This window comes from Coffea arabica, chromosome 9e (assembly GCF_036785885.1).
Source record: "Coffea arabica cultivar ET-39 chromosome 9e, Coffea Arabica ET-39 HiFi, whole genome shotgun sequence".
Classification (NCBI taxonomy): Eukaryota; Viridiplantae; Streptophyta; class Magnoliopsida; order Gentianales; family Rubiaceae; genus Coffea; species Coffea arabica.
The window spans coordinates 38,170,541-38,197,159 of record NC_092327.1 but is presented as its reverse complement, the minus strand read 5'-3'; the positions used below and the strand labels follow the sequence as shown (position 1 = coordinate 38,197,159).

Genomic DNA, 26,619 nt, shown 5'->3' with positions numbered 1-26,619 from the left:
ACAGCAAAAGAATTAGCACCACCGTGATAATCTTGTCTACCAAAGTTGTCGTCATATCTTGAGGAAGAATGTCATATCAATGTAGAATTTTATTGAGAAGTGACTAAACGACTAGTTGGCTTGGATGTGGAAATGGGGCAGGGACGGTCCTGAGCAGTTAATGGTCATGATTTGGCCAAAAAATTTTGTGCGATTCAGATAACAAGTTGTACATCGATTTTCACATTATTTGTGGGACCCGCAAAATTTTGTACTAAAATTACACGTTGTGTAAACAAAGTTACGTCGTGTGTAACCAAAGTTACGCGCTATTGAAAATGACCAAAACCGTTGGGGGTTACAGGTGCAACCGTCCGTGCCCCTTGTCCCTTGGATGTGTAACTTGATTAATTGTGACTGCTTTAAGTTTGTGAGTTGAAGAGAAAAGTTTCTTTGATTTGCACCAATGAGAACTTTTTGGATGCTGTTGTTACTAATGAACGGTGACTACCTCGGCTGTTGTTCACTAACTTTGTGTGAATGATGGCGATTTCATAGGGTCCAAGTCCAGCCCACCCCACCATTTGATCTTTTGTAAGGGGATTCTCTTGATTCTGATTCATGCAGAATGGCACCTCAAACTTACAATTTATTCTCATTTTGACAATGAAAAATTAGAGATAATCAAACAAGGTTGGACGCGATTTCCAATTAAAAAAAAAAAAAAAAAAACAAGGCTGGACGTGTGTGGATTCTTTCCCCTCTAACGGAAAAGCGGTAGGATTTAAGAAGGGAGGGGGGAATGAGGGTTCGAATTTAAGACTTCTAAATTCTTGAATTTCAATTTTAGTCACTAGATAAACGTTTCCTCGACGGATATATTATATGTGAATTATATGTAGGATATTAAATTGAATTCTAATTGTTATGTATGCTGTAAAAATGGTTATCCATGATTCAAGGTGGAAGGGAAATATTGGGTAGTTTCTAGTTCATCTTAATAGAAGAGATTTTATACCTCATTTACAGTAGAAAAGGATGTTAAATTACTTAGCTCAACCAAAATAAAAAGAAAATGAAGGACTAATTGAGCTATTGTGTAGTTTACACTTTACAATTAACATATCGTGCAACATTGAAATTGGCCAATCATGAATAACAAAAGAATTAACAAGTATTTTTTTTTTCCTTTTTGTCAGTTTATTATCAATAAATAAAGAATTAATTTCAATTTTAAATAGAAATTTTTTGCTTGATTGTAATAAAATTAATATTCCACTAGTAGTTACGTGAACAAATTTCCTAAGCCCAATCTTGGATGATTAGGTGACACAAAAATAGCTCTTAAGCTAATTCGTGGAGTGGATACTGGATAGTAGTAAATAGAATTATTCATTGCTTGGGCCAAAAAACGAATTATTCATAATTGAATTTTGCGAAAATACCCCTTCTGGTCGTTAAATTTCAACTGTCAGAACGCCGCTGCTTGAAAAACCGAGTGTACAATAGCAGCGTAACTCGGCATCGGTATAGATGAAAAGGTATATAACAAATCCGCCCTTCTCCGATTCAATACTCAAAACAGTCCTCTTCTCTTCACGCCATTTCGCCAGCTCCGCCGCCACTGCCCCCTTAGACTTAGAAGAGGACATCGGAGGATTCACCGGAGCATCTTTTGGCGGCATAATCCAAGACAAAGACCTTCTCTGGAAAACCCCCAATGGCGGTCTCTACGTGCTGGACCTCATCGATAATGGTGCAACGGACCCAAACGCCACTCTCTACAACCAACTCCTTAAACGCTGTACCCAGCTGGGGAGGCTGAAGGAAGGAAGGCTCGTCCATGCCCATGTCCTAAATTCCAGTTATCGTAACTATGTTGCTGTGCAAAACTCGATAATTAATATGTATGCGAAATGTGGGTCGCCAGTTGAGGCGCGCAAGGTGTTTGATGAAATGGCTGAGAGGGATATGGTTTCTTGGACTGCCGTGATTACTGGGTTTTCGCAGAACGATAGAGCCCAGGAAGCGTTGGGTTTGTTTGTGGAGATGTTGAGGGATGGATTCGTGCCGAATCAATTTACTTTGGGGAGTGTGTTGAAGGCGGCGACTGCTGTTGGGGAGATGGAGGGCAGGCAAGTTCATGCGGTTTGCTTAAAAAGCGGTCATGGTGATGATGTGTATGTTGGGAGTGCTCTTGTTGATATGTACGCGAAGTGTGGCCAAATGGAAGAGGCAGAAGTGGTGTTTGACGGGTTGACGAGCAAGAATGAGGTTTGTTGGAATGCTTTGATTGCAGGCCACGCTAGGAAGAGTGAGGCTGAGATTGCAGTGAGGCTGTTTTCGGAGATGAAGAAGGCAGGTTTTGAGGCCACGCATTTCACGTATTCTAGTGTTTTTGCAGCTTGTGCAAGTATTGGAGCTTTGGAGCAGGGAAAATGGGTACACGGGCATTTGGTGAAATCAGGGTTAAAGCTTATAGCTTTTGTTGGGAATACTCTTCTTGACATGTATGGGAAGGCCGGTAGCATTGAGGATGCCCACAAGGTTTTTGATAGGCTGGTGAAACGCGATGTAGTTTCATGGAACTCAATGCTTACTGCTTGTGCGCAACATGGACTTGGAAGGGAAACTGTAGAATGCTTTGAGGAAATGCGTAGCAGGGGAATTTTACCCAACGAAGTAACCTTCCTCTGTGTTCTAACTGCTTGCAGCCATTCTGGGCTTTTAGAGGAAGGACTATACTACTTTGAATTGATGAAGAAATTGAAATTAGAACCGGATATCTCACATTACGTGACAATGGTTGATTTGCTTGGTCGTGCTGGTCAACTTGGCCATGCTGAAAAGTTCATAAAGGAAATGCCAATCAAACCCACAGCAGCAATCTGGAAAGCGCTGCTTGGAGCTTGCAGAATGCATAAGAACATAGATTTGGGTGCTTATGCTGCAGAGCGAGTTTTTGAACTTGATCCATATGATTCTGGACCTCACATATTGCTGTCTAACATCTATGCCTCTGCTGGTAGATTGAGGGATGCTGCGAATGTGAGAAAAATGATGAATGACAGTGGCATAAAAAAGGAACCTGCATGTAGTTGGTTAGAGATTGAGAATAATGTCCATATGTTTGTGGCAAATGATGATTCCCACCCACAGAGAAATGAGGTTCGTAGGATGTGGGAGAAGATTGCTGATAAAATTAGAGAAATTGGGTATGTCCCGGACACTAGTCATGTGCTTTGGTACGTGGACCAACAGGAGAGGGAAGTGAGGTTGCAGTGCCATAGTGAAAAGCTTGCTCTAGCATTTGCTCTCCTCAATACACGTCATGGGTCCACCATTCGCATCAAGAAAAACATTAGAGTATGTGGTGATTGCCATACAGCATTCAAGTTTGTGTCACAGCTGGTGGGCAGAGAAATCATTTTGAGAGATACTAACCGATTTCATCATTTTCGTGGTGGCTCTTGTTCTTGTGGAGACTACTGGTAATGGTTGAGTTGATGCCTGGCATTCCACAGATTATTCAGTCAGGAAGAGTTTATCACGATTAAGGTAATAGCTTGTCATGATGTAGCACATGGTTATTTCCAAGGTGTATGATGTGGTTGGATTGATTAAACTTAAGTGTAGACTTTATTGCTGATATTCTATTTTCTGCAATTCGGTTGACTATTTGAACATGCAATATTTGTGTAGTATTTTAAAAATTGTAATTTCTAAGTTTCTGAATTGGGAACTACTGACCATCTGTGGTATTATGTTAAGCAGATTCTATTTTATGTCTTTCTGGTTCTTTTTGAAATACTGTTTGAAAATTTGGTGGTCCTTTGACAGCTGGGAACTGAGGTCTTAATGGAGCAAAACAGCAGTTCATTCCACATTTCCACCTGCATCTTGTATGAATTATTAGATTTCTTAAGATTTGTTGACACATAATCCAAGTGAATGTAAGCTTTCTTCCCTATTGTCCTCCATTTATTTCTTTCCTTAGTATTCAGTAGAATGGATCTGTATTTGATTGTATATATCCAGCTAACGTGAATGGCCACACATTCAAAATGAATGATATATTCCTCCTATTACATGTGCAGATAGCAATGCTTGAAACACACAGAGGTGTTTCTTATACTTTTGTGGGATTAGATCTTCATTCGCTCCGCTAAATAATTTTAGTTGCAATAGCAACAAAGGACATTTTTGTTTAGGCAAAGTGTGACTACTTGGTCCAGAGAGCAGTTCATTCCACATTTCCACCTGCATCTCATATGAGTTATTAGATTTCTTAAGATTTGTTGACGCATAATCCAAGTCAGTGTAAGCTTTCTTCCCTATTGTCCTCCATCTATTTCTTTCCTAAGTATTCAGTAGAATGGATCTGTATTTGATTGCATATATCCAGCTAAGGTCGGTGTTCACACATTCAAAGTTAATGATGTATTCCTCCCATCACGTGTGCAGGTAGCAATGCTTGAAACACAACAGAGGTGTTTCTTATACTTTTGTGGGATTAGATCTTCATTTGCTCAGATACGCAATTCTAGTTGCTATAGCAACAAAGGACTTTTGTGTTTAGGCAAAGTGTGAATTCTTGGTCCAGACTCCAGAGGATTGTAACTCAAGGTACCTGCTTCAGTCATGTTTGTAGATACTACAGCTATACATATAAATATATAAGCACGTATCACATTGACAATCCATACATGCTTTTATAGATATGAACATATGCTGTTTAAGTATTTTGAATGTACTGCAATACACTCTGATTTGCAAGAACTGGTTTATGTTATGTTCATACATACTTGAAGAAGTCATTCTGCTAGTTTTCGTCTTAGAGTTTTGACCTTACCATGTCTACAAGGTATTTAAATTGATGATTGTGAGTGGTAATCCAGGTCACCGTGGCAAAGTAAAAGAAATTCTTAGAAATGGTGATTTTCTGAACTCCTTTGATTCACTGAAGTTTGATTTGAAACTGAGAATTTGGCGACAAGAGGACAGTAAACGCTAAGGGGAAAAGAAAATCATTTTCTTGTGTTCTACATTTTCAAGGAAAGAAAAGAAGAAAAAAATTATGAGCAAAACTACGAAATGAATATTCAAGTTTATACATCAATTACAGTCAAGTATCTTAGTTATTTATCATGAATTAAAACCATTTTAGATTAAGATCTGTATTAAGATGAGAAGAAATTTGCTAGAAATTGTTTTTGCAAATATTCTTTAACTTTTCTTTTCCTTCATTAGATCCAGGATCCATATAAAGCCTGATATTCTTTCTTCTTTACATGCGGTTGCTGAATGAAATAAATGCTGTGCAACATACAGTGGCATGCTTTGACATTTCTAAGTCCTTATTCCTGTTCTTTCTGTGTCTCTGTATTCCTTTATGTTTTTGGCTGTTACCGAAATCTCTCTGTTTTTTTGATTTGTTAGATAATGAGAAAGAGAGCACACAATGATGGACATGATCAAGCAGTCCAAAACCCTTCAGAATTATGTTTGATGAACAAGAAGGATCATTACCCTAAGACATTGAACCTGATGAAAAGTGCTGCTAGCAGCTTTCATGGAGACGGTGTTGGTGCAGCTTTATCCTTAAAACCCAACAGCCTCTGCAGACTGCCGTTTCCTTGCTCTATGCACCAGGAGTTTGTCAATCGAATGGAGAAGATGAGAAAGACACAGATACATGTAGACCTTATTTTTTATTTTTGAAAGTTCCCCTGTATGCCAATCCTTTATAAAAAGTAGCAACCCACTTTGCCTTGTACGTGTATTATTTGTTCATCATCGTTAGTTCCTATACTGAAAGCAAATTATTATGGGACCTGTCAAATGACTAGTGACAGGTTGTCGAAGCCTGTGCAATAATAAAACCTGCTCAAACTAAAAGTAATTTCTGTAGATAGTGGTAAGCAGGGTCGAATCCACAGGGACTGGGAGTAATTGTTTCTTTTCAAATTCACAGTGACAAGGGGGTGTTTTTATGCAGGATGTGACAATCAAAGAAATTCAACTAAAATCTAAAAAGCTACTAAAAATTAAATAACAAATTACTGAAATCAAATGAGTGATAATTAAGGATCTAGCCAAGAAATAACTTCAGCAACGGTTCACCCAATTGATCATCGATAAGCAAAGGCAATTCCAATTATTTACTAATAAATAGGTTATAACTGCCAAACAAGCGATGACAGTCAACCCCTCCTTACTGTGTCGATGATTAAGGTACGCCCGTTAATCACTGCTCTAATTGAGAAATAATCCTAGGTACGCCCGTAGAATTTAATTCCCCAATTGCCTTACGTATTAGAGGAGCCCTATTCTAACCAAATAACACACTACCAGGGTTATTTTAGATTAGCCTGCGTATCCCCCTGACACGAATCTAATCGTGTCAGTTGTCACTATTTTGAGGTAATTAAACAATTACGGATTTAACGCCCCAATTGACAATAGATTACCCAATCAATTAATTATCCGGATCCAAGACAATCAACGAATTAAATAACCATAAGCATAGTAATTAGAGAATACACGAATACCAATAAATAAAAGGGAGAAATTAAATTAAATCGATCTCACAATTTTTAGGCGAACCAGAGCCTTCGTTGCTCCTTGACTAGATTTGGAAAATTAGTTCATAGTTGATGAACTAAACCCACAGGAAATTGAAGTAGGAGCTGCGGCCATTGATTAGAAAATTGGGCAATGCAATTCACCCGAAGGAATAAAGCAAAGTAAAGTAACAATGGATGATTTAGTCTTCAGTGCTCCTGACTCACGTAGAGGTAGCCACAAAATATTCCAAGAAAAGTCAAAAGCTCTCCACTACAAGACGAAGGAGACCCAACGGTCAAAGGAAAAGCTAAACTATAAAAATGGAAGAAACTAAGAAGGAAGCCAGCTCCCTCTGTGCGGCGGCTTTGTGCGGCGCCCTCCCTTGCGGAGAGGACTCCGGAGGAATAAGAAGCTCCCCACTTCAGCCCTGCGTTCCTCCTTTTAATGCTGCCATCTGCGAATTACCAAAAAAGACTTGTATCTCCTTATTCCAGAAATGCCCTCGATTGCCTGCTATGTGAACTCTTTTTCGATAACTGTCAAATTGGCCTTTATTGTGACATTTTTGTTCTACTCCCTGAAATAAATGTAAATTACGAAAAGTGAGTAGAATCTAATAATTAATTCACATTGGGTTAAGTAATAGGAAAAATTAATAATAAAATTAACTATCAAATTGCAACCTATCAATTTCCCCCACACCTAAACCATGCTTGTCCTCAAGCATAAGAAAAGTAAACAAGCACCAATATTTGATAATGGTCATTGCTCTATCCAACAAATTGCCAAGGTACCAAGAAAAATAATAATCAAGAATCAATGGTCAAGTCCAAGAAACATCACTCCGGTTAGCTTCTAAACCACAAACTCCTCTAATTTTAGGTTAACTAATCTAAGAAAAAGGAATGACGCATAACATTTATCAGTAAATGGTCCAACTATTAACCAAAATCTTCAACATTAAATCCATAATTCGGCAAGCTGACTTTTATTACACACTAACACAACCTTCACTTGTTTTTTCTACTTTTTTTTTTTTTTTTTTTTGCGATTCTTTTTTTGTTTTTCAATAGTAACAAAAGACTTAGTCGCTAGCCATTTGAGCCTTTTGACGCGAACTCCAACATTGGCCAGATGAAGGAGCCCGGTTACTCAGCTTCTATCGCCACGTGACCACGTACTCATAGGAATTACTACCTTTTGACGCGAGAATCGACACTTTTAGGTGCAGATCCCCGGTTACTCAGTAGTAACTAATAGCGGAGTACAGTCAAGTTTATGCATAGCTAAAAATCACAAAAAGTCAATATAACACAAGAACCAAAAGAAAACTTGCATCAGCTAGCCTCATTTTCAAACATGGAGAACTAAAGTTAATAACCGGACCAATTCACTAAAAATGCCAACAATCATTCCCTATGCCTAAGAAAGTTAACCAAAAATTATAAGAGTAAAACAATTATTGATATTCACCAAAGAGATGTTCTTGAATTCAACCACATTAACTTGATACCCTTTTATTATTAAAATTGGCAATAGTAGAAACAGAGACAATAATCCAACATCAAACCTTGGCATGCACTTAAGAGCCAATCACTAAAAAGAAAAAAAAAATGAATGAGAGGTGGACAAATAACAAACTAAAAATAAAGAACTAGTATAGCTGTCCCCCCCACACCTAGATCCTACATTGTCCTCAATGGAGGGATTAAAGCAATTAAAGCGAAGAGGGCAACGAAACTTCCCTCACGAGTGGCCAAAGGATAGGAGGGAACAGTGGAAGGAAGCCGAGCTCTGAGACATCCTTGCCACTTGGCGGGTGATGTTCGGCATTCGTTCATCTACGTTGTGAACCTGTGCTTGTAAGTGGCGCCACTCACCATTGACGCCAATTATCACCCCAAACAACAAAAGACAGAATATCCAACAAAGATAGCAATCACCAACGCACATTCATAGTCACCGGTGTTCCCCAACTCAACAATTAAAAGCAAACACGGGCCACCCAAGCCCAAATATGGTCAACAAAGCAACAGTTGCACTCCAAAACTAACAACCAGCAATTATTATCAACAACTAGAAACTAGCAAGGTCACGTCAATAAGCACAGGGGCTACCCAAATCAGTCAGTCAACAAGCAAACTCGGGCCATCCATACTCTCAACAAATGCATTCTAAAATTTCAACAAATATCTCCAGAAATTTCAACAAATGCTATAGCAGATCAAAGCAGTAGTAAAGCAATAGCCCCAAGTATGTACTAATCCACCAGTTGGGAACCCCGGCCGCTGAGGTCACAAACAATGGTCCCAAAATAGCAATATTAACCAATCACCAGGATGTCTTCCATAATTAATAAATGCTACCAATCTCACAAGTAAAACAAGCGGCCAGATATTCCAATTCAACATGCAAAAGCAGAATCAAATCGCCCAAATGTCACTAGACAGTTGCAGTATTTCAGCTCACCCAAAATCCCAACAAATGGCTCCAGTTGGCCAATAAAAGTCGCAACTCAAAATTATTAATTTCAATGATAACAGCTCAGGGATTGGACAATGATCACTTGGTCAACTAAATAGAAGTATGCAATTGAGGTCCAATTACCTCACCAGTACCACTGGTGTAGTAAACTGTGGAAAAGAAATCACACACTACCACTAGCCGGCCACCGATAAACCAAAATAACAACTATCAATGCCAACAATTGAGAATTTCAACAATCAAAACACAGGCAGAGCTGCCGTCCTAATTAGCAAAAGAAAATTTCACAACACCAGCCCACCCAATGTAGTCAAATCGTAACAAGGGCCCCAATAATATGGCATACCAGTGACAGCATTTCAGAAATTGAACAATTACAACCCAATCACAAAACCTCAGCAGTTAACCAGGTGGCCAACCGAACGAAATGAAGAAATTAGGGGGGGCAACTTCCAATTACCTCCACCGTAGGTAGTAGCCAGACGAAATGGGACAGTAGTGGGTGTCAGTTGTGCCGGAATCGCGTGAGGGGTTGCGGCGGTGTCGATGAAAACAGCGGCGGTCAACGGTGGAGCAGGAGCGAGCGGCGCGCTATGGAGGTGAAGATGGCGGTAGAGCGCGCAAGGTGGGCCGCGACTGGCGACGGAGAGCCGCGCTCTGGTGGAGCGCTGGGGTCGCGGGCGGCGGCTGGTTGCGGACAGTGGAGGCGATGTGGTGGACGGCACTGTCTGGCGGGCGGCGATGCGGGCTGGTGGAGGTCCGCTGAGTGGCGGCGGTGGACCAGAGAGAAGAGAGATGGGAGAGCTGCGGCGGTAGGCTGCTGCGTGATGGGAGTTGCGGCGCAAGTGGGCGGCGGGCAACAGAGAGGGAGCAGGGGAGGAAGAAAGAAGAAAGAAGAAAGAAGAAGAAGAAAGAAAGAAAGAAAAGAAGGAAAAGAAAATTTTTTTTTCTACGGAAATCAATTTTTTTAAAATTTTTTTTTTTTTTTTTGAATTTTGGAAACTAAAGCTACGTTGATAAGAAAAATTTTCTTTGTTCTTTGTTCTTTTTTTTTTTTTTTTGAATCCTTACCTTTCCCGCGAACGTGACGCGGGCACGTCATAAGGGCAAGAGAGCTCTCAGAAGTTTCAGAATTTCTGATCGTGAGCTTCCTGCACGTCCCCACGCGGGCACGTCAAGAGGGCAGGAGAGCTCCCAGAAGTTTCAGAAATTTCTGATCGTGAGCGTCCTACACATCACCACGCGGGCACGTCATGAGGGCAAGAGAGCTCCCAGAAGTTTCAGAAGTTTCTGATCGTGAGCGTCCTACACATCACCACGCGAGCGCGTCATGACTGAAGGGTACCTATAAATCAGCAAAAACGAAAACTGAAACCCAAAATCAGTCGAATTCAAGGAGAACACATTTAAACTATCACACGAAATCAAACAAACAAACAATTAAAAGAAATAATTGGGTTGCCTCCCAATGAGCGCCTTTCTTTAATGTCTTTGGCTAGACATTATCATGTTTTGCTCATGGCGGATAAAATCTTGTAGCTCGTCTTAATGCTTCATCCTCTATATAGTCCTGATAACCCTCGTAGATGGAGTAATTCTTGGGCACACGAGTTACGGGCTTCCATGGACTAATAAATGGCGCTAAACAAGTCAACAATGATCTGCATTCTCCACTCACTCCTCCATCACACGCATTCATTGGTTCAAGATATTTTGCCATCTCCACTCTTAACTTATTCCTGTCATGAAATTTTAAATTTTCTGGTATAATAAAATCAATTTCAGTAACAGGAGTTGAAGAATAGGAGTCAGGAAAATATTGATTAAGGAGTGGAGAAGATGTCACCGCATTTGGAGATTGTTCACTGGAATCGTTCACTTGAATGAGTTGATCCTGGAGTCTCATTTCTTGCACTTCAGCTTCCTTTTCAACTGCATCTTTAAATCCGTTTTCTTGAAACTCTTGCAGTTCCATGTCATTTGGCCGGACAATTGCACTCTCATCTTCTTCTAGATCAACAATGGTTTTCGAGGGCAATTCTTCCCTTTGAGAAGCCAATCGATTCACTCTGGATGTCAATAGACATAGTTGATCTGCCAGATAATTCATTGCATCCTTCATCATCTCATCCTCCATTTGTGTCTCCTGTTGGAATTGGTATGTGTTAGTAGCTATTGGTTCAACTATTTCTTCAGGATACATACCTGACATAGATGACGATTCTTGAGACTCATACTGCTGAAAATTCATTGGCCCCGTTGAATAATTATAATTGGAGTTTTCCCACCATCCTTGATCATACCCGTATGGATTAGGGTCATACCACGTTTGAGACCAGGGTGAAAAATCTCCGTAATTATTGAATGGGACACTCTGATTATCTTGATATTCGGGGCACATACCTGTTGAATGATCCCTGGCATAACAAATTTTACAGGTTGCAGCAGCCATTCTTTTTTTAATAGAGTTTACTGCCTCTGCATATGCAGACTCAGCAATAAAACTAGTCACATCGCATTTTCCGGAAAGAAAATCCAGTATTTCACCAAAATACGAAGTGTTAGAAGCCATAAAAAAAATAAGAGAAAAAAAATGAATTAAAAATGAAAACAAGGTGAACTCAAAAAGAAACAAATTAATCTGACACCAGTCCCCGGCAACGGCGCCAAAAATTGACAGGTTGTCGAAGCCTGTGCAATAATAAAACCTGCTCAAACTAAAAGTAATTTCTGTAGATAGTGGTAAGCAGGGTCGAATCCACAGGGACTGGGAGTAATTGTTTCTTTTCAAATTCACAGTGACAAGGGGGTGTTTTTATGCAGGATGTGACAATCAAAGAAATTCAACTAAAATCTAAAAAGCTACTAAAAATTAAATAACAAATTACTGAAATCAAATGAGTGATAATTAAGGATCTAGCCAAGAAATAACTTCAGCAACGGTTCACCCAATTGATCATCGATAAGCAAAGGCAATTCCAATTATTTACTAATAAATAGGTTATAACTGCCAAACAAGCGATGACAGTCAACCCCTCCTTACTGTGTCGATGATTAAGGTACGCCCGTTAATCACTGCTCTAATTGAGAAATAATCCTAGGTACGCCCGTAGAATTTAATTCCCCAATTGCCTTACGTATTAGAGGAGCCCTATTCTAACCAAATAACACACTACCAGGGTTATTTTAGATTAGCCTGCGTATCCCCCTGACACGAATCTAATCGTGTCAGTTGTCACTATTTTGAGGTAATTAAACAATTACGGATTTAACGCCCCAATTGACAATAGATTACCCAATCAATTAATTATCCGGATCCAAGACAATCAACGAATTAAATAACCATAAGCATAGTAATTAGAGAATACACGAATACCAATAAATAAAAGGGAGAAATTAAATTAAATCGATCTCACAATTTTTAGGCGAACCAGAGCCTTCGTTGCTCCTTGACTAGATTTGGAAAATTAGTTCATAGTTGATGAACTAAACCCACAGGAAATTGAAGTAGGAGCTGCGGCCATTGATTAGAAAATTGGGCAATGCAATTCACCCGAAGGAATAAAGCAAAGTAAAGTAACAATGGATGATTTAGTCTTCAGTGCTCCTGACTCACGTAGAGGTAGCCACAAAATATTCCAAGAAAAGTCAAAAGCTCTCCACTACAAGACGAAGGAGACCCAACGGTCAAAGGAAAAGCTAAACTATAAAAATGGAAGAAACTAAGAAGGAAGCCAGCTCCCTCTGTGCGGCGGCTTTGTGCGGCGCCCTCCCTTGCGGAGAGGACTCCGGAGGAATAAGAAGCTCCCCACTTCAGCCCTGCGTTCCTCCTTTTAATGCTGCCATCTGCGAATTACCAAAAAAGACTTGTATCTCCTTATTCCAGAAATGCCCTCGATTGCCTGCTATGTGAACTCTTTCTCGATAACTGTCAAATTGGCCTTTATTGTGACATTTTTGTTCTACTCCCTGAAATAAATGTAAATTACGAAAAGTGAGTAGAATCTAATAATTAATTCACATTGGGTTAAGTAATAGGAAAAATTAATAATAAAATTAACTATCAAATTGCAACCTATCAATTTCCCCCACACCTAAACCATGCTTGTCCTCAAGCATAAGAAAAGTAAACAAGCACCAATATTTGATAATGGTCATTGCTCTATCCAACAAATTGCCAAGGTACCAAGAAAAATAATAATCAAGAATCAATGGTCAAGTCCAAGAAACATCACTCCGGTTAGCTTCTAAACCACAAACTCCTCTAATTTTAGGTTAACTAATCTAAGAAAAAGGAATGACGCATAACATTTATCAGTAAATGGTCCAACTATTAACCAAAATCTTCAACATTAAATCCATAATTCGGCAAGCTGACTTTTATTACACACTAACACAACCTTCACTTGTTTTTTCTACTTTTTTTTTTTTTTTTTTTTGCGATTCTTTTTTTGTTTTTCAATAGTAACAAAAGACTTAGTCGCTAGCCATTTGAGCCTTTTGACGCGAACTCCAACATTGGCCAGATGAAGGAGCCCGGTTACTCAGCTTCTATCGCCACGTGACCACGTACTCATAGGAATTACTACCTTTTGACGCGAGAATCGACACTTTTAGGTGCAGATCCCCGGTTACTCAGTAGTAACTAATAGCGGAGTACAGTCAAGTTTATGCATAGCTAAAAATCACAAAAAGTCAATATAACACAAGAACCAAAAGAAAACTTGCATCAGCTAGCCTCATTTTCAAACATGGAGAACTAAAGTTAATAACCGGACCAATTCACTAAAAATGCCAACAATCATTCCCTATGCCTAAGAAAGTTAACCAAAAATTATAAGAGTAAAACAATTATTGATATTCACCAAAGAGATGTTCTTGAATTCAACCACATTAACTTGATACCCTTTTATTATTAAAATTGGCAATAGTAGAAACAGAGACAATAATCCAACATCAAACCTTGGCATGCACTTAAGAGCCAATCACTAAAAAGAAAAAAAAAATGAATGAGAGGTGGACAAATAACAAACTAAAAATAAAGAACTAGTATAGCTGTCCCCCCCACACCTAGATCCTACATTGTCCTCAATGGAGGGATTAAAGCAATTAAAGCGAAGAGGGCAACGAAACTTCCCTCACGAGTGGCCAAAGGATAGGAGGGAACAGTGGAAGGAAGCCGAGCTCTGAGACATCCTTGCCACTTGGCGGGTGATGTTCGGCATTCGTTCATCTACGTTGTGAACCTGTGCTTGTAAGTGGCGCCACTCACCATTGACGCCAATTATCACCCCAAACAACAAAAGACAGAATATCCAACAAAGATAGCAATCACCAACGCACATTCATAGTCACCGGTGTTCCCCAACTCAACAATTAAAAGCAAACACGGGCCACCCAAGCCCAAATATGGTCAACAAAGCAACAGTTGCACTCCAAAACTAACAACCAGCAATTATTATCAACAACTAGAAACTAGCAAGGTCACGTCAATAAGCACAGGGGCTACCCAAATCAGTCAGTCAACAAGCAAACTCGGGCCATCCATACTCTCAACAAATGCATTCTAAAATTTCAACAAATATCTCCAGAAATTTCAACAAATGCTATAGCAGATCAAAGCAGTAGTAAAGCAATAGCCCCAAGTATGTACTAATCCACCAGTTGGGAACCCCGGCCGCTGAGGTCACAAACAATGGTCCCAAAATAGCAATATTAACCAATCACCAGGATGTCTTCCATAATTAATAAATGCTACCAATCTCACAAGTAAAACAAGCGGCCAGATATTCCAATTCAACATGCAAAAGCAGAATCAAATCGCCCAAATGTCACTAGACAGTTGCAGTATTTCAGCTCACCCAAAATCCCAACAAATGGCTCCAGTTGGCCAATAAAAGTCGCAACTCAAAATTATTAATTTCAATGATAACAGCTCAGGGATTGGACAATGATCACTTGGTCAACTAAATAGAAGTATGCAATTGAGGTCCAATTACCTCACCAGTACCACTGGTGTAGTAAACTGTGGAAAAGAAATCACACACTACCACTAGCCGGCCACCGATAAACCAAAATAACAACTATCAATGCCAACAATTGAGAATTTCAACAATCAAAACACAGGCAGAGCTGCCGTCCTAATTAGCAAAAGAAAATTTCACAACACCAGCCCACCCAATGTAGTCAAATCGTAACAAGGGCCCCAATAATATGGCATACCAGTGACAGCATTTCAGAAATTGAACAATTACAACCCAATCACAAAACCTCAGCAGTTAACCAGGTGGCCAACCGAACGAAATGAAGAAATTAGGGGGGGCAACTTCCAATTACCTCCACCGTAGGTAGTAGCCAGACGAAATGGGACAGTAGTGGGTGTCAGTTGTGCCGGAATCGCGTGAGGGGTTGCGGCGGTGTCGATGAAAACAGCGGCGGTCAACGGTGGAGCAGGAGCGAGCGGCGCGCTATGGAGGTGAAGATGGCGGTAGAGCGCGCAAGGTGGGCCGCGACTGGCGACGGAGAGCCGCGCTCTGGTGGAGCGCTGGGGTCGCGGGCGGCGGCTGGTTGCGGACAGTGGAGGCGATGTGGTGGACGGCACTGTCTGGCGGGCGGCGATGCGGGCTGGTGGAGGTCCGCTGAGTGGCGGCGGTGGACCAGAGAGAAGAGAGATGGGAGAGCTGCGGCGGTAGGCTGCTGCGTGATGGGAGTTGCGGCGCAAGTGGGCGGCGGGCAACAGAGAGGGAGCAGGGGAGGAAGAAAGAAGAAAGAAGAAAGAAGAAGAAGAAAGAAAGAAAGAAAAGAAGGAAAAGAAAATTTTTTTTTCTACGGAAATCAATTTTTTTAAAATTTTTTTTTTTTTTTTTGAATTTTGGAAACTAAAGCTACGTTGATAAGAAAAATTTTCTTTGTTCTTTGTTCTTTTTTTTTTTTTTTTGAATCCTTACCTTTCCCGCGAACGTGACGCGGGCACGTCATAAGGGCAAGAGAGCTCTCAGAAGTTTCAGAATTTCTGATCGTGAGCTTCCTGCACGTCCCCACGCGGGCACGTCAAGAGGGCAGGAGAGCTCCCAGAAGTTTCAGAAATTTCTGATCGTGAGCGTCCTACACATCACCACGCGGGCACGTCATGAGGGCAAGAGAGCTCCCAGAAGTTTCAGAAGTTTCTGATCGTGAGCGTCCTACACATCACCACGCGAGCGCGTCATGACTGAAGGGTACCTATAAATCAGCAAAAACGAAAACTGAAACCCAAAATCAGTCGAATTCAAGGAGAACACATTTAAACTATCACACGAAATCAAACAAACAAACAATTAAAAGAAATAATTGGGTTGCCTCCCAATGAGCGCCTTTCTTTAATGTCTTTGGCTAGACATTATCATGTTTTGCTCATGGCGGATAAAATCTTGTAGCTCGTCTTAATGCTTCATCCTCTATATAGTCCTGATAACCCTCGTAGATGGAGTAATTCTTGGGCACACGAGTTACGGGCTTCCATGGACTAATAAATGGCGCTAAACAAGTCAACAATGATCTGCATTCTCCACTCACTCCTCCATCACACGCATTCATTGGTTCAAGATATTTTGCCATCTCCACTCTTAACTTATTCCTGTCATGAAATTTTAAATTTTCTGGTATAATAAAATCAATTTCAGTAACAGGAGTTGAAGAATAGGAGTCAGGAAAATATTGATTAAGGAGTGGAGAAGATGTCACCGCATTTGGAGATTGTTCACTGGAATCGTTCACTTGAATGAGTTGATCCTGGAGTCTCATTTCTTGCACTTCAGCTTCCTTTTCAACTGCATCTTTAAATCCGTTTTCTTGAAACTCTTGCAGTTCCATGTCATTTGGCCGGACAATTGCACTCTCATCTTCTTCTAGATCAACAATGGTTTTCGAGGGCAATTCTTCCCTTTGAGAAGCCAATCGATTCACTCTGGATGTCAATAGACATAGTTGATCTGCCAGATAATTCATTGCATCCTTCATCATCTCATCCTCCATTTGTGTCTCCTGTTGGAATTGGTATGTGTTAGTAGCTATTGGTTCAACTATTTCTTCAGGATACATACCTGACATAGATGACGATTCTTGAGACTCATACTGCTGAAAATTCATTGGCCCCGTTGAATAATTATAATTGGAGTTTTCCCACCATCCTTGATCATACCCGTATGGATTAGGGTCATACCACGTTTGAGACCAGGGTGAAAAATCTCCGTAATTATTGAATGGGACACTCTGATTATCTTGATATTCGGGGCACATACCTGTTGAATGATCCCTGGCATAACAAATTTTACAGGTTGCAGCAGCCATTCTTTTTTTAATAGAGTTTACTGCCTCTGCATATGCAGACTCAGCAATAAAACTAGTCACATCGCATTTTCCGGAAAGAAAATCCAGTATTTCACCAAAATACGAAGTGTTAGAAGCCATAAAAAAAATAAGAGAAAAAAAATGAATTAAAAATGAAAACAAGGTGAACTCAAAAAGAAACAAATTAATCTGACACCAGTCCCCGGCAACGGCGCCAAAAATTGACAGGTTGTCGAAGCCTGTGCAATAATAAAACCTGCTCAAACTAAAAGTAATTTCTGTAGATAGTGGTAAGCAGGGTCGAATCCACAGGGACTGGGAGTAATTGTTTCTTTTCAAATTCACAGTGACAAGGGGGTGTTTTTATGCAGGATGTGACAATCAAAGAAATTCAACTAAAATCTAAAAAGCTACTAAAAATTAAATAACAAATTACTGAAATCAAATGAGTGATAATTAAGGATCTAGCCAAGAAATAACTTCAGCAACGGTTCACCCAATTGATCATCGATAAGCAAAGGCAATTCCAATTATTTACTAATAAATAGGTTATAACTGCCAAACAAGCGATGACAGTCAACCCCTCCTTACTGTGTCGATGATTAAGGTACGCCCGTTAATCACTGCTCTAATTGAGAAATAATCCTAGGTACGCCCGTAGAATTTAATTCCCCAATTGCCTTACGTATTAGAGGAGCCCTATTCTAACCAAATAACACACTACCAGGGTTATTTTAGATTAGCCTGCGTATCCCCCTGACACGAATCTAATCGTGTCAGTTGTCACTATTTTGAGGTAATTAAACAATTACGGATTTAACGCCCCAATTGACAATAGATTACCCAATCAATTAATTATCCGGATCCAAGACAATCAACGAATTAAATAACCATAAGCATAGTAATTAGAGAATACACGAATACCAATAAATAAAAGGGAGAAATTAAATTAAATCGATCTCACAATTTTTAGGCGAACCAGAGCCTTCGTTGCTCCTTGACTAGATTTGGAAAATTAGTTCATAGTTGATGAACTAAACCCACAGGAAATTGAAGTAGGAGCTGCGGCCATTGATTAGAAAATTGGGCAATGCAATTCACCCGAAGGAATAAAGCAAAGTAAAGTAACAATGGATGATTTAGTCTTCAGTGCTCCTGACTCACGTAGAGGTAGCCACAAAATATTCCAAGAAAAGTCAAAAGCTCTCCACTACAAGACGAAGGAGACCCAACGGTCAAAGGAAAAGCTAAACTATAAAAATGGAAGAAACTAAGAAGGAAGCCAGCTCCCTCTGTGCGGCGGCTTTGTGCGGCGCCCTCCCTTGCGGAGAGGACTCCGGAGGAATAAGAAGCTCCCCACTTCAGCCCTGCGTTCCTCCTTTTAATGCTGCCATCTGCGAATTACCAAAAAAGACTTGTATCTCCTTATTCCAGAAATGCCCTCGATTGCCTGCTATGTGAACTCTTTCTCGATAACTGTCAAATTGGCCTTTATTGTGACATTTTTGTTCTACTCCCTAAAATAAATGTAAATTACGAAAAGTGAGTAGAATCTAATAATTAATTCACATTGGGTTAAGTAATAGGAAAAATTAATAATAAAATTAACTATCAAATTGCAACCTATCAACTAGTTAAGAAGTTGAATGGTTTTACTGGTGTATTTGCATATATTTTGTTCCATTTCTGGTTTTATTCTAATGAATCATTTGTGAGTTCTGTGGAATTTTAATTCAAAAACAACATCTGATTCAGGTTTGTGCAAAACCTCACAGCTAAAGAGATGCTTTAACTAGACATATAATTTACAAAGCTACCTGTATTTTACCATTTAAATCGCAGAACCATGGAGCCAATCCTTATGCCTGGAGGCAACTGGCATCAGAAATTCAATTGCATATCAAGCCATGAATGTGTCAAATCTAGCCGTGCCACTAGACTTAAAAGCTTGTCAGATGTACAAACTACCATACCTCTAGCACTATTGCACTTGGAGATGATAATGCAATGAATTCATCAGTGAAGCTCATTAGATGAATAATGCAATACTTTGTCAGTCTGATAAGATGAATAGCTGCGTAATCTAAGAAAATGTGTTTTGCAGCAAATATGGCAAGTGCTATCATAAATCTTGAGTTTAGCTATTTGTTTGCCTTTGTCAGCTGAATCATTCTCCACCAATGATCGACTTTTACTCCAGCATAAAAAATTTAGTTGTATCATCATCTGGTACATAATTTATGACAGGCGATAGGCTTTATGATCCTGAACTCTAGAACAATTATATGCGTGCAAATTACTAGGTGGCGTCTATGATGTTTCAAGCATCGCTTTACATGACTGGATATTTGCTGCTTGACGTTGATGACGATGTTTGTGTTTAACTCATTACTCTTCATGCGAACTTCACAAGTCTCAAACATCATTAAAAATGAGTTCTAAAATCTTGACAATTTTTTGACCGTTTCACCTCTGATTGACAGAATTTAATCATTTATTACGACTTAAAGCATTGAATCCTTGTCCTGGACTGTAGATTTTTTTTTTCCCCATCTTATTATTGTCAGTATTATGATAAATAATGTTTCTATCATTGTTTTGGTTCTATGCTGTTTTTTGGGTCGGGGAAAGAAAGGAGGAAACAAGGCAATTGTTGTAAAAGAACGATTACATTGAACAACAGAAACTTATACAGAGCTATGGCCAAAAGAGACTTTTATGGCTTATATATCTATGTGTTTGCTTTCATGACTCATAATTTCATGAAAAGAAACTTAAAAAAAAAAAGACGCTTGCTTGCATTGATAATCATACATGAAGATCAGGGCGCTATGGGTTCTTATTTGTGGGAGCTGTGGAAAGCAGTACCTGAGATGACATCGCCTTTTGCCAATTATTCACAACTACTCTATATATTACTATATTTATTTTACTCATAGTGGCACACCAGTTGAATCATGAATGAAGTTTCAGCCACTAAACTCACATCATTGAACGATCACTCCCAGGAGGCATCTGGTCGATTTTTAGGTGGTTTGTCGGTCATCTGTGCCTCACTTTCGCCTGCATCCTCACCTGATATTTCCTCAAGTGACCTACCTTTTGTTTCTGGCACCAAAAAGGTACAGCAGAATCCAAGCATATTTGTGAAGGCCAAAATCATCATGGCTTTCTTAATTTTGTGCACGTTGCCATCTTGCGTGTAGTTTTGTATTCCAAAAGCACTGATCATAGCCCCAGCCTTGCCAGATGCTGCACTGAGGGCATGGCAGGTGGATCTCACCCTGGTTGGAAAGAGCTCGGCTGGGAGAACAAAGGTGGTGCTATTAGGGCCAAAGTTTGCAAAGAAGAATGTTAATCCATACAGAGCTGCAAAGTACCACTTGTGCTCCTTGGTGTTGAGGTAATCATATTTGAGTCCAATTATAAGCATGAAAATAGACATCATTAAGAACCCTACGAGCTGGATGTAGAACCGACCAATTTTGTCAATGAAGACGACCGTGACCCAATAACCAGGGAAGGTCCCAAGCAGGGCAATTAAGAACATGGCGCGTGAAGTCTCAAACATTTCCTTCAAAGCACTCACATCAGCTGCAGCGCTTGTAAGTCCCATGGTAGGAAAAATGTCTTTTTGTGTTAGGTTTTGGCTGTAAAATGCAATATCTAGAAGGAACCACGTAGTCATCGTGCCAATCAGGTGACGTCCATGGCGCTGGAAAAACTCCATTGACCACAATTTGTACTCGTTGGCAGACCTGAATTGTGTTAACTTGTCTTGATCAGCTTGAATCTCAACGTCTAAAACTCCACCCATGTCTGCAGCAGCTTGTTTAGCATTTCCCTCTATGATGGCAGTATAACGAGCTGTTTCTGGCATCTTCATTCTCCAGTAGAATGTGAGAACTGCGGGAAGAGCCCCTAGCATCAAAACAATTCGCCATACGTAATCTGCCTCTGGTTCAGTGGAGAATTTGTGGTCCGCTTTGTATGATGGACCGCCGTACGATTTGAGGAAAATTTTGGAAAGAATCATTGAAACGAGGCCTGCGAAAATGATACCAACTCCTTGCATAGCAAACACTGCAGCAATGAATGCCCCACGAGTTCTCTTGTTTGCATATTCAGACATGATAGTAGCTGAAAGAGGGTAGTCTCCGCCAATGCCAAAACCCAGCCAGAAGCGGAAGAAACATAGGGTTCCCATGACAGCTCTATGGCTGCTTCCGAAAGACAAACCTGAGCAAATAGCACAAACGACCATGAGAAGGAGAGTGAGGCCATAAACTTTCTTGCGCCCTAGCTTATCTCCCAGCCATCCGAAGACTAACTGGCCGGTTAGGGTACCAACTAAGGCCACTCCAGTAACCCAATTGTTCACTACATGAGGAAGCTTTCCAGGCTTAGGACTGGACAGATCAGTGTAATATATACGGCCTAAGAGTTTGGAGATGGTGGAGATGCAAAAGAGGTCATATGCATCGGTGAAAAACCCCATCCCGGCGATCACGATCGCCTTGAAATGGTACAACTGGGTACGTGCACCATCGAGAGCACTGAGCACCGCCAGGTTGTTTGAGGACATCTTTGGCAATGGGTGGCCTTTTTCCTGGTTAACTCTTTTGAGGTATACTTGGTGTCTTCTGTCCAGCAGTTTCGCACACTATATATAGTGAAATGTACATTGGAATAATGAAATTTGACATCAAGAAATGTAACTAAAGCCAAGGACGTTAAAGACTAGGAACAAGAAATGGACAAAGGGCTTGTTTATGCATGTCATGCAGTAGTACGGGGCGGGCTTCCAAACAATTTCTTTTGACAGTCCAATTCTTGGTTGTTTCGCTTTCGCTTTGTTTGTCTCAGGGATATGCTTTATGCTTCCCTAGGATATTATATGTCTAACATAGATAGGTAAAGATATACTACACTAGAAAATTTTTCCCAGATAACAAAAAAACAATACTATAAAATTGAACAACTGTGACATATCACAAGGCCAATGTCATCGTAGTACAATATTTGGCTTCTTTAAAATATGGGTTAAAAACAAAAAAGCCCCCTGTGTTAAGCCTAATACACAGAAAAGCCCCCTATAGTTTCAAAATATACAATACGACATCTCATGCTTTGAACTAAATTGTAAAAGTGACGGAATCCGTTAAACTTAACGGAAATGACTTATTGGAACCTAAAAAAATTTTTTTATACCTATTTTTTATCAAATTTACCAATTCTACCCCTTAACCCTCAATTCCCTCTATTTAGAAAATAAAACAAATGATTTTTTTGAGCTGTCTTTTGCTTAATTATATCAGGGTATTTTGGTCATTTTGACCATTTCCGTTAAGTTTAACGGATTCCGTCACCTTTACAATTTAGTTCAAAGTATGAGGAGTCGTGTTGTATATTTTGAAACCACGGAGGGCTTTTCTGTATATTAGGTTTACCACAGGGGGCTTTTTTATTTTTTACCCTTAAAATATTAGTAGTATTATTGCAGATACAACAATGTAAACTCTGTCATTCTGGTCGCCGAGCATAGAGGTAAAGTTTGCTACTGTCTCTGTAGCTGTTCTCTTGCTATGCCTCCTACGTAGCTACTACAGTGGAGGAGTGTAGCAGGTCTTGGGTTTTATTATTATTAGCATTTTGTGTTACTATAGTGATTTACTGGACTTGCCCGTGTAAGTTCTACTTTCCTTTGAGTATTAACATATTCTTACTTACCCAAGAACCAAAACAAAATCAAACCTTGATCTAAATTTGAGCTAGTTGAACGCTAAATTTTGGCCTTTTTTTTGCGAAAAGTCTTCTAAAACATATTTGTGAGTCCGTAAATTTCATTAGAACCCTAATCCGAGTCCATAACATTCTAAAGTAGAGTATATTGACGGAAAAAAAGGACTTAAGTAAATTAACGAATATATTAAGTTCATAACTTATCAAAAATGTACCTTCATTGTGATGTACACACGACATGATTGTACTTCCTGCATCTTAAACTCATCTTTCATTTCTAAAGCGCAACTTATAGCATCTTGTGTCAACAAGATTATCAAGTAATTAAGAAATGCTGTGATTTCTAACCCTTTTTCTTTGTTATGAAAATAAATTAAAAAAGGGTTTCACTTTTTATAGCACATTGATGTTATTCGAGCTTCACTTCTTCCTTATAGTACGCAGGCAAAAACAAGAAGAAAGTACGCTCCTAGGATCACGAATTATGTTGCAAAACAAGAAGAAAGTACCCAGGCAAACTTTCTTTGCGCACAAAAGCTAGAAAATTTTCTAGAGGAGATCAAAATTTACAAGTAAATCTAGCTGGAGGTTATTAATGCCCAAGTGTAAAATGTTTAATTTTTTTAACATTGGACCATCTTTTTTCTTCTCAATCAACAGAAACAGACGTTTATGCCAAAATTGCATGTCCTTTTCCGGCTAACTAAATTCCAAGTTTAATTATAATATTACTCCAAACTGTTTGCATATTGTTCTTGGCCTTGGAAACATCTATGGATGACTTGGACCGACAACTTCTGCTGATCTCAACAATTCGGGTTTATTGTTACTTTAGGGAGTAGACTTTTGGACGACACAACGTAATATTTCAATGGATGCCTCCACCTTTCTTTATTTTGTTATTTAGGAGCTTTCCAGGAATTGTCCCCAAGTTTTTTCTTGGTTAAAGCCACCTGCATGGCTGCATCAAACTGTGGTTCCCATAACTTTTTGGCTCGGGGCTGTCGAAATTCTAACTTACCAGGAAGTATGCTTCAAATCCCTTTTCTCCATATAAAACGTAATGATCCAAATTTCTCTTTAGCATCAAATTCTTCAAATTGATATGTAATGAAAAAAAAATGCTGCCCTCAAATAAGTAACATCAATCTTTTTTGAGAAAATCTAGATAAGCAATGGGATCTGATATCCAATATTTACTTAATTTTTGTATCACTGAACCTATCACACTACTGTGTTTCATGTATTTTTGAAATCAGTGAGCGGTGAGTAATTGGACTCGGTGTACTTAATTTTTCAGTTGCAACTTGAATGAAAATCTTAGTTCATGCTCCGGGGGTCCGTCTAGAGGCAGGTATATATGGAGTGAGAAGCTCTCTCAGGTAGATAATGGTCCTTTGCTGCGGAAAAGGAGAAGGATTTTGCTTGAGCTGCCACCGTCTATATATAATGTTTGCTTGGTTTTAGCGCGAAATATTGCTGGCTTTCAAGTGCTTCATGCCTATCAGTGCTGTAGCGCGAAACTTGTGTAGATGTACCGGGAACAGTGGAAAGTTGGACGGGAGTCGATCCATCCAAGGAAAGTTGGACGGCGGTGTGAAGACTTCCTATTCACCATCTCCCTGGTTGGAGCAAGATCTCTAGTTTACATTTTACAGTAAGATGGATCATGGACTAATGTATCAAACGATATCCAATTGATAGTCTTACTGACTAAACTTTTTGTGGCTATTTGCTGATGAACCAGCTGTCTCACTCCCATCTGGCTTCCGGCCGGCGAGTTATGGAGGGTTCATCAATCTTTTGAATCTCATGATTTTGGCCAACATCTCTGCCTCATCATATTTCTTCTAGTGATCTGATCTCCCATGCATATGTAGCTGTCAAGGCCAAAATTATCACGTATAGCTCTCTCAGTTTTGTCAAACTTGACATCTTGCATGTACCTTTGCATCCACTGCAAATGCACGGATCATCACCCCACTTCCCAGATGCAGCATTTTAGTGCATGCATGCATGGCATGTTGATCTAACCCTAGTCGGGAATAACTCCGCCGGCCGGAACAACGAAAGATGAATGTTAGGCCATATAGCTAGAGTGCTGCAAAGTACCATATATGCTCCCTGTTGTTCTTGTGGTAATCATATTTGCCCCAGTAATGAATGTCAAAAGAGACACCATCAAGAACCCTACTAATTGAATGAATGGTCGATTTTATCGGTGAAAGTGACTCTGAATCAATAGCCAGGAAATGTTCGAAGCAAGCCAATCGGAGAAATGGCACGAGAAGTCTCAAAAAAAATATTGATGAAAGCGCTTAAAAATGAAGTGACGTTCAATTCGAGGTTCCTTCATGTTTCTCTGGTATTTTTTCTTTTCTTTTCAGGGACATATGCCTATGAATCTATCCAAGGCCAATACTGCAAAAAGACAGGAGTACTTAATTACTGTATATAAGTCCTATATACATTCGTAAACCAATAATTATATGGTGGATCGCATAAACACTAATGCATTCAATAAAACTGAAATCTAAAAACTAAAATTCGAAATCTGAATCCGTTAAATTACTGAATTATTAAGTACTAAAAGTATGATACATTTGAGTGTATATTGCATTAAGTAATAAGTGAATAATTTATCACTTTTTATGGTATTTGTTTAGAAAATTCAGTGTCACTTAATTAATGCCAATGTTCTATTTTTTGTTATTAAATGCATCTGTGCGTGTTAAAATCTAAATTCATTAAATTTAAGTGTCGAATTGAGTTATTAAACAAGCCTAACCTTTCTTCCCTCAATTTCTTCTTGATAGCCACTTTAATTTCCCTACTTCAACTAAGAGTCCAAGATCCGGTAGGCGAAATTGTTGTCTGAATTACCAATTTACTTTGGAATTAGTCGCACTTAAACACCTTTACATTTAGGGATAATTTCAGAAACCTCCCTTGAGGTTTTTAACAATTTCACTGAGCTTCCCTGAGATTTGAAAAATTACATATACCTCCCTTGTCATTTAAAATACTAATTTTACCCTTAAATATTTTAATAAAATTCTCTTATTTGGTATGCTTATATTTAGAATGAGTTTTAAAATTATTTTTTCATTTTTTCCTTCTTATTCCTTTTTAAAAAATTTTCGCCAATAAAACTGTAGAACTACTACTATTGCCTCTAGGTTTCAATTATAACCAAATATTGAACTAGTGATTTTTTGATGAGTTAATTTTATATGTAATCCAATGTTTTTGCTGATCTTTGTTTTCTATTTTTTTGGTATTAAAATTAACAATAACTAAAAAAGAAATGGCCCAAAAGCACTACTAATTTATGATAATCCCACTACTCCAAAAATTTATAAACTTTAAATGAATTATTTCAACATTTTTTTCTATTTTATAAATCTAAATCCATAATAAAATACCATCAAAAATATCATATCATAGTAATAAATTTATTATTATAATTATTTATCAAATAGTAAATATGGACATGAAAAATTTGGCACTTTTTCCTTA

The 26,619-nt window shown here is 39.2% G+C and overlaps 2 protein-coding genes and 1 long non-coding RNA gene across 4 annotated transcripts; 2 read left to right on the top strand and 1 right to left on the bottom strand.

The window, feature by feature from the left end:
• Positions 1–1,368: 1,368 nt before the first annotated feature.
• On the top strand, positions 1,369–5,755 carry LOC113709449 (pentatricopeptide repeat-containing protein At3g24000, mitochondrial-like). Of its 2 annotated transcripts, XM_027232210.2 has the most exons (5): positions 1,369–3,537; positions 3,820–3,932; positions 4,077–4,299; positions 4,444–4,605; positions 5,419–5,755. In XM_027232210.2, the coding sequence occupies exon 1, from the start codon at positions 1,513–1,515 to the stop codon at positions 3,472–3,474; it is 1,962 nt and encodes a 653-aa protein (XP_027088011.1). In that variant the 5' UTR covers positions 1,369–1,512; the 3' UTR covers positions 3,475–3,537; positions 3,820–3,932; positions 4,077–4,299; positions 4,444–4,605; positions 5,419–5,755. The 2 variants fall into 2 exon arrangements, with proteins under 2 accessions (XP_027088011.1, XP_071922414.1); XM_072066313.1 differs by lacking the exons at positions 3,820–3,932; positions 4,077–4,299; positions 5,419–5,755 and having other exon boundaries at positions 4,444–4,505.
• A 14,253-nt stretch (positions 5,756–20,008) lies between these two features.
• LOC113710656 (low affinity inorganic phosphate transporter 4-like) lies at positions 20,009–21,981 on the bottom strand. The gene has a single exon (XM_027233775.2). The coding sequence runs from the start codon at positions 21,941–21,943 to the stop codon at positions 20,357–20,359; it is 1,587 nt and encodes a 528-aa protein (XP_027089576.1). The 5' UTR covers positions 21,944–21,981; the 3' UTR covers positions 20,009–20,356.
• Positions 21,982–24,005: 2,024 nt separating this feature from the next.
• On the top strand, positions 24,006–24,926 carry LOC140014525 (uncharacterized). The gene is made up of 2 exons (XR_011821291.1): positions 24,006–24,127; positions 24,401–24,926. It is a non-coding gene; the product is annotated as an uncharacterized lncRNA (long non-coding RNA).
• The last annotated feature ends 1,693 nt before the right edge of the window (positions 24,927–26,619 follow it).

What these genes read in the sequence shown, in the direction of transcription:
- LOC113710656 (XM_027233775.2), bottom strand. Translation starts at nt 21,943, where the DNA reads ATGTCCTCAAACAACCTGGCGGTGCTCAGTGCTCTCGATGGTGCACGT.
- LOC113709449 (XM_027232210.2), top strand. Translation starts at nt 1,513, where the DNA reads ATGAAAAGGTATATAACAAATCCGCCCTTCTCCGATTCAATACTCAAA.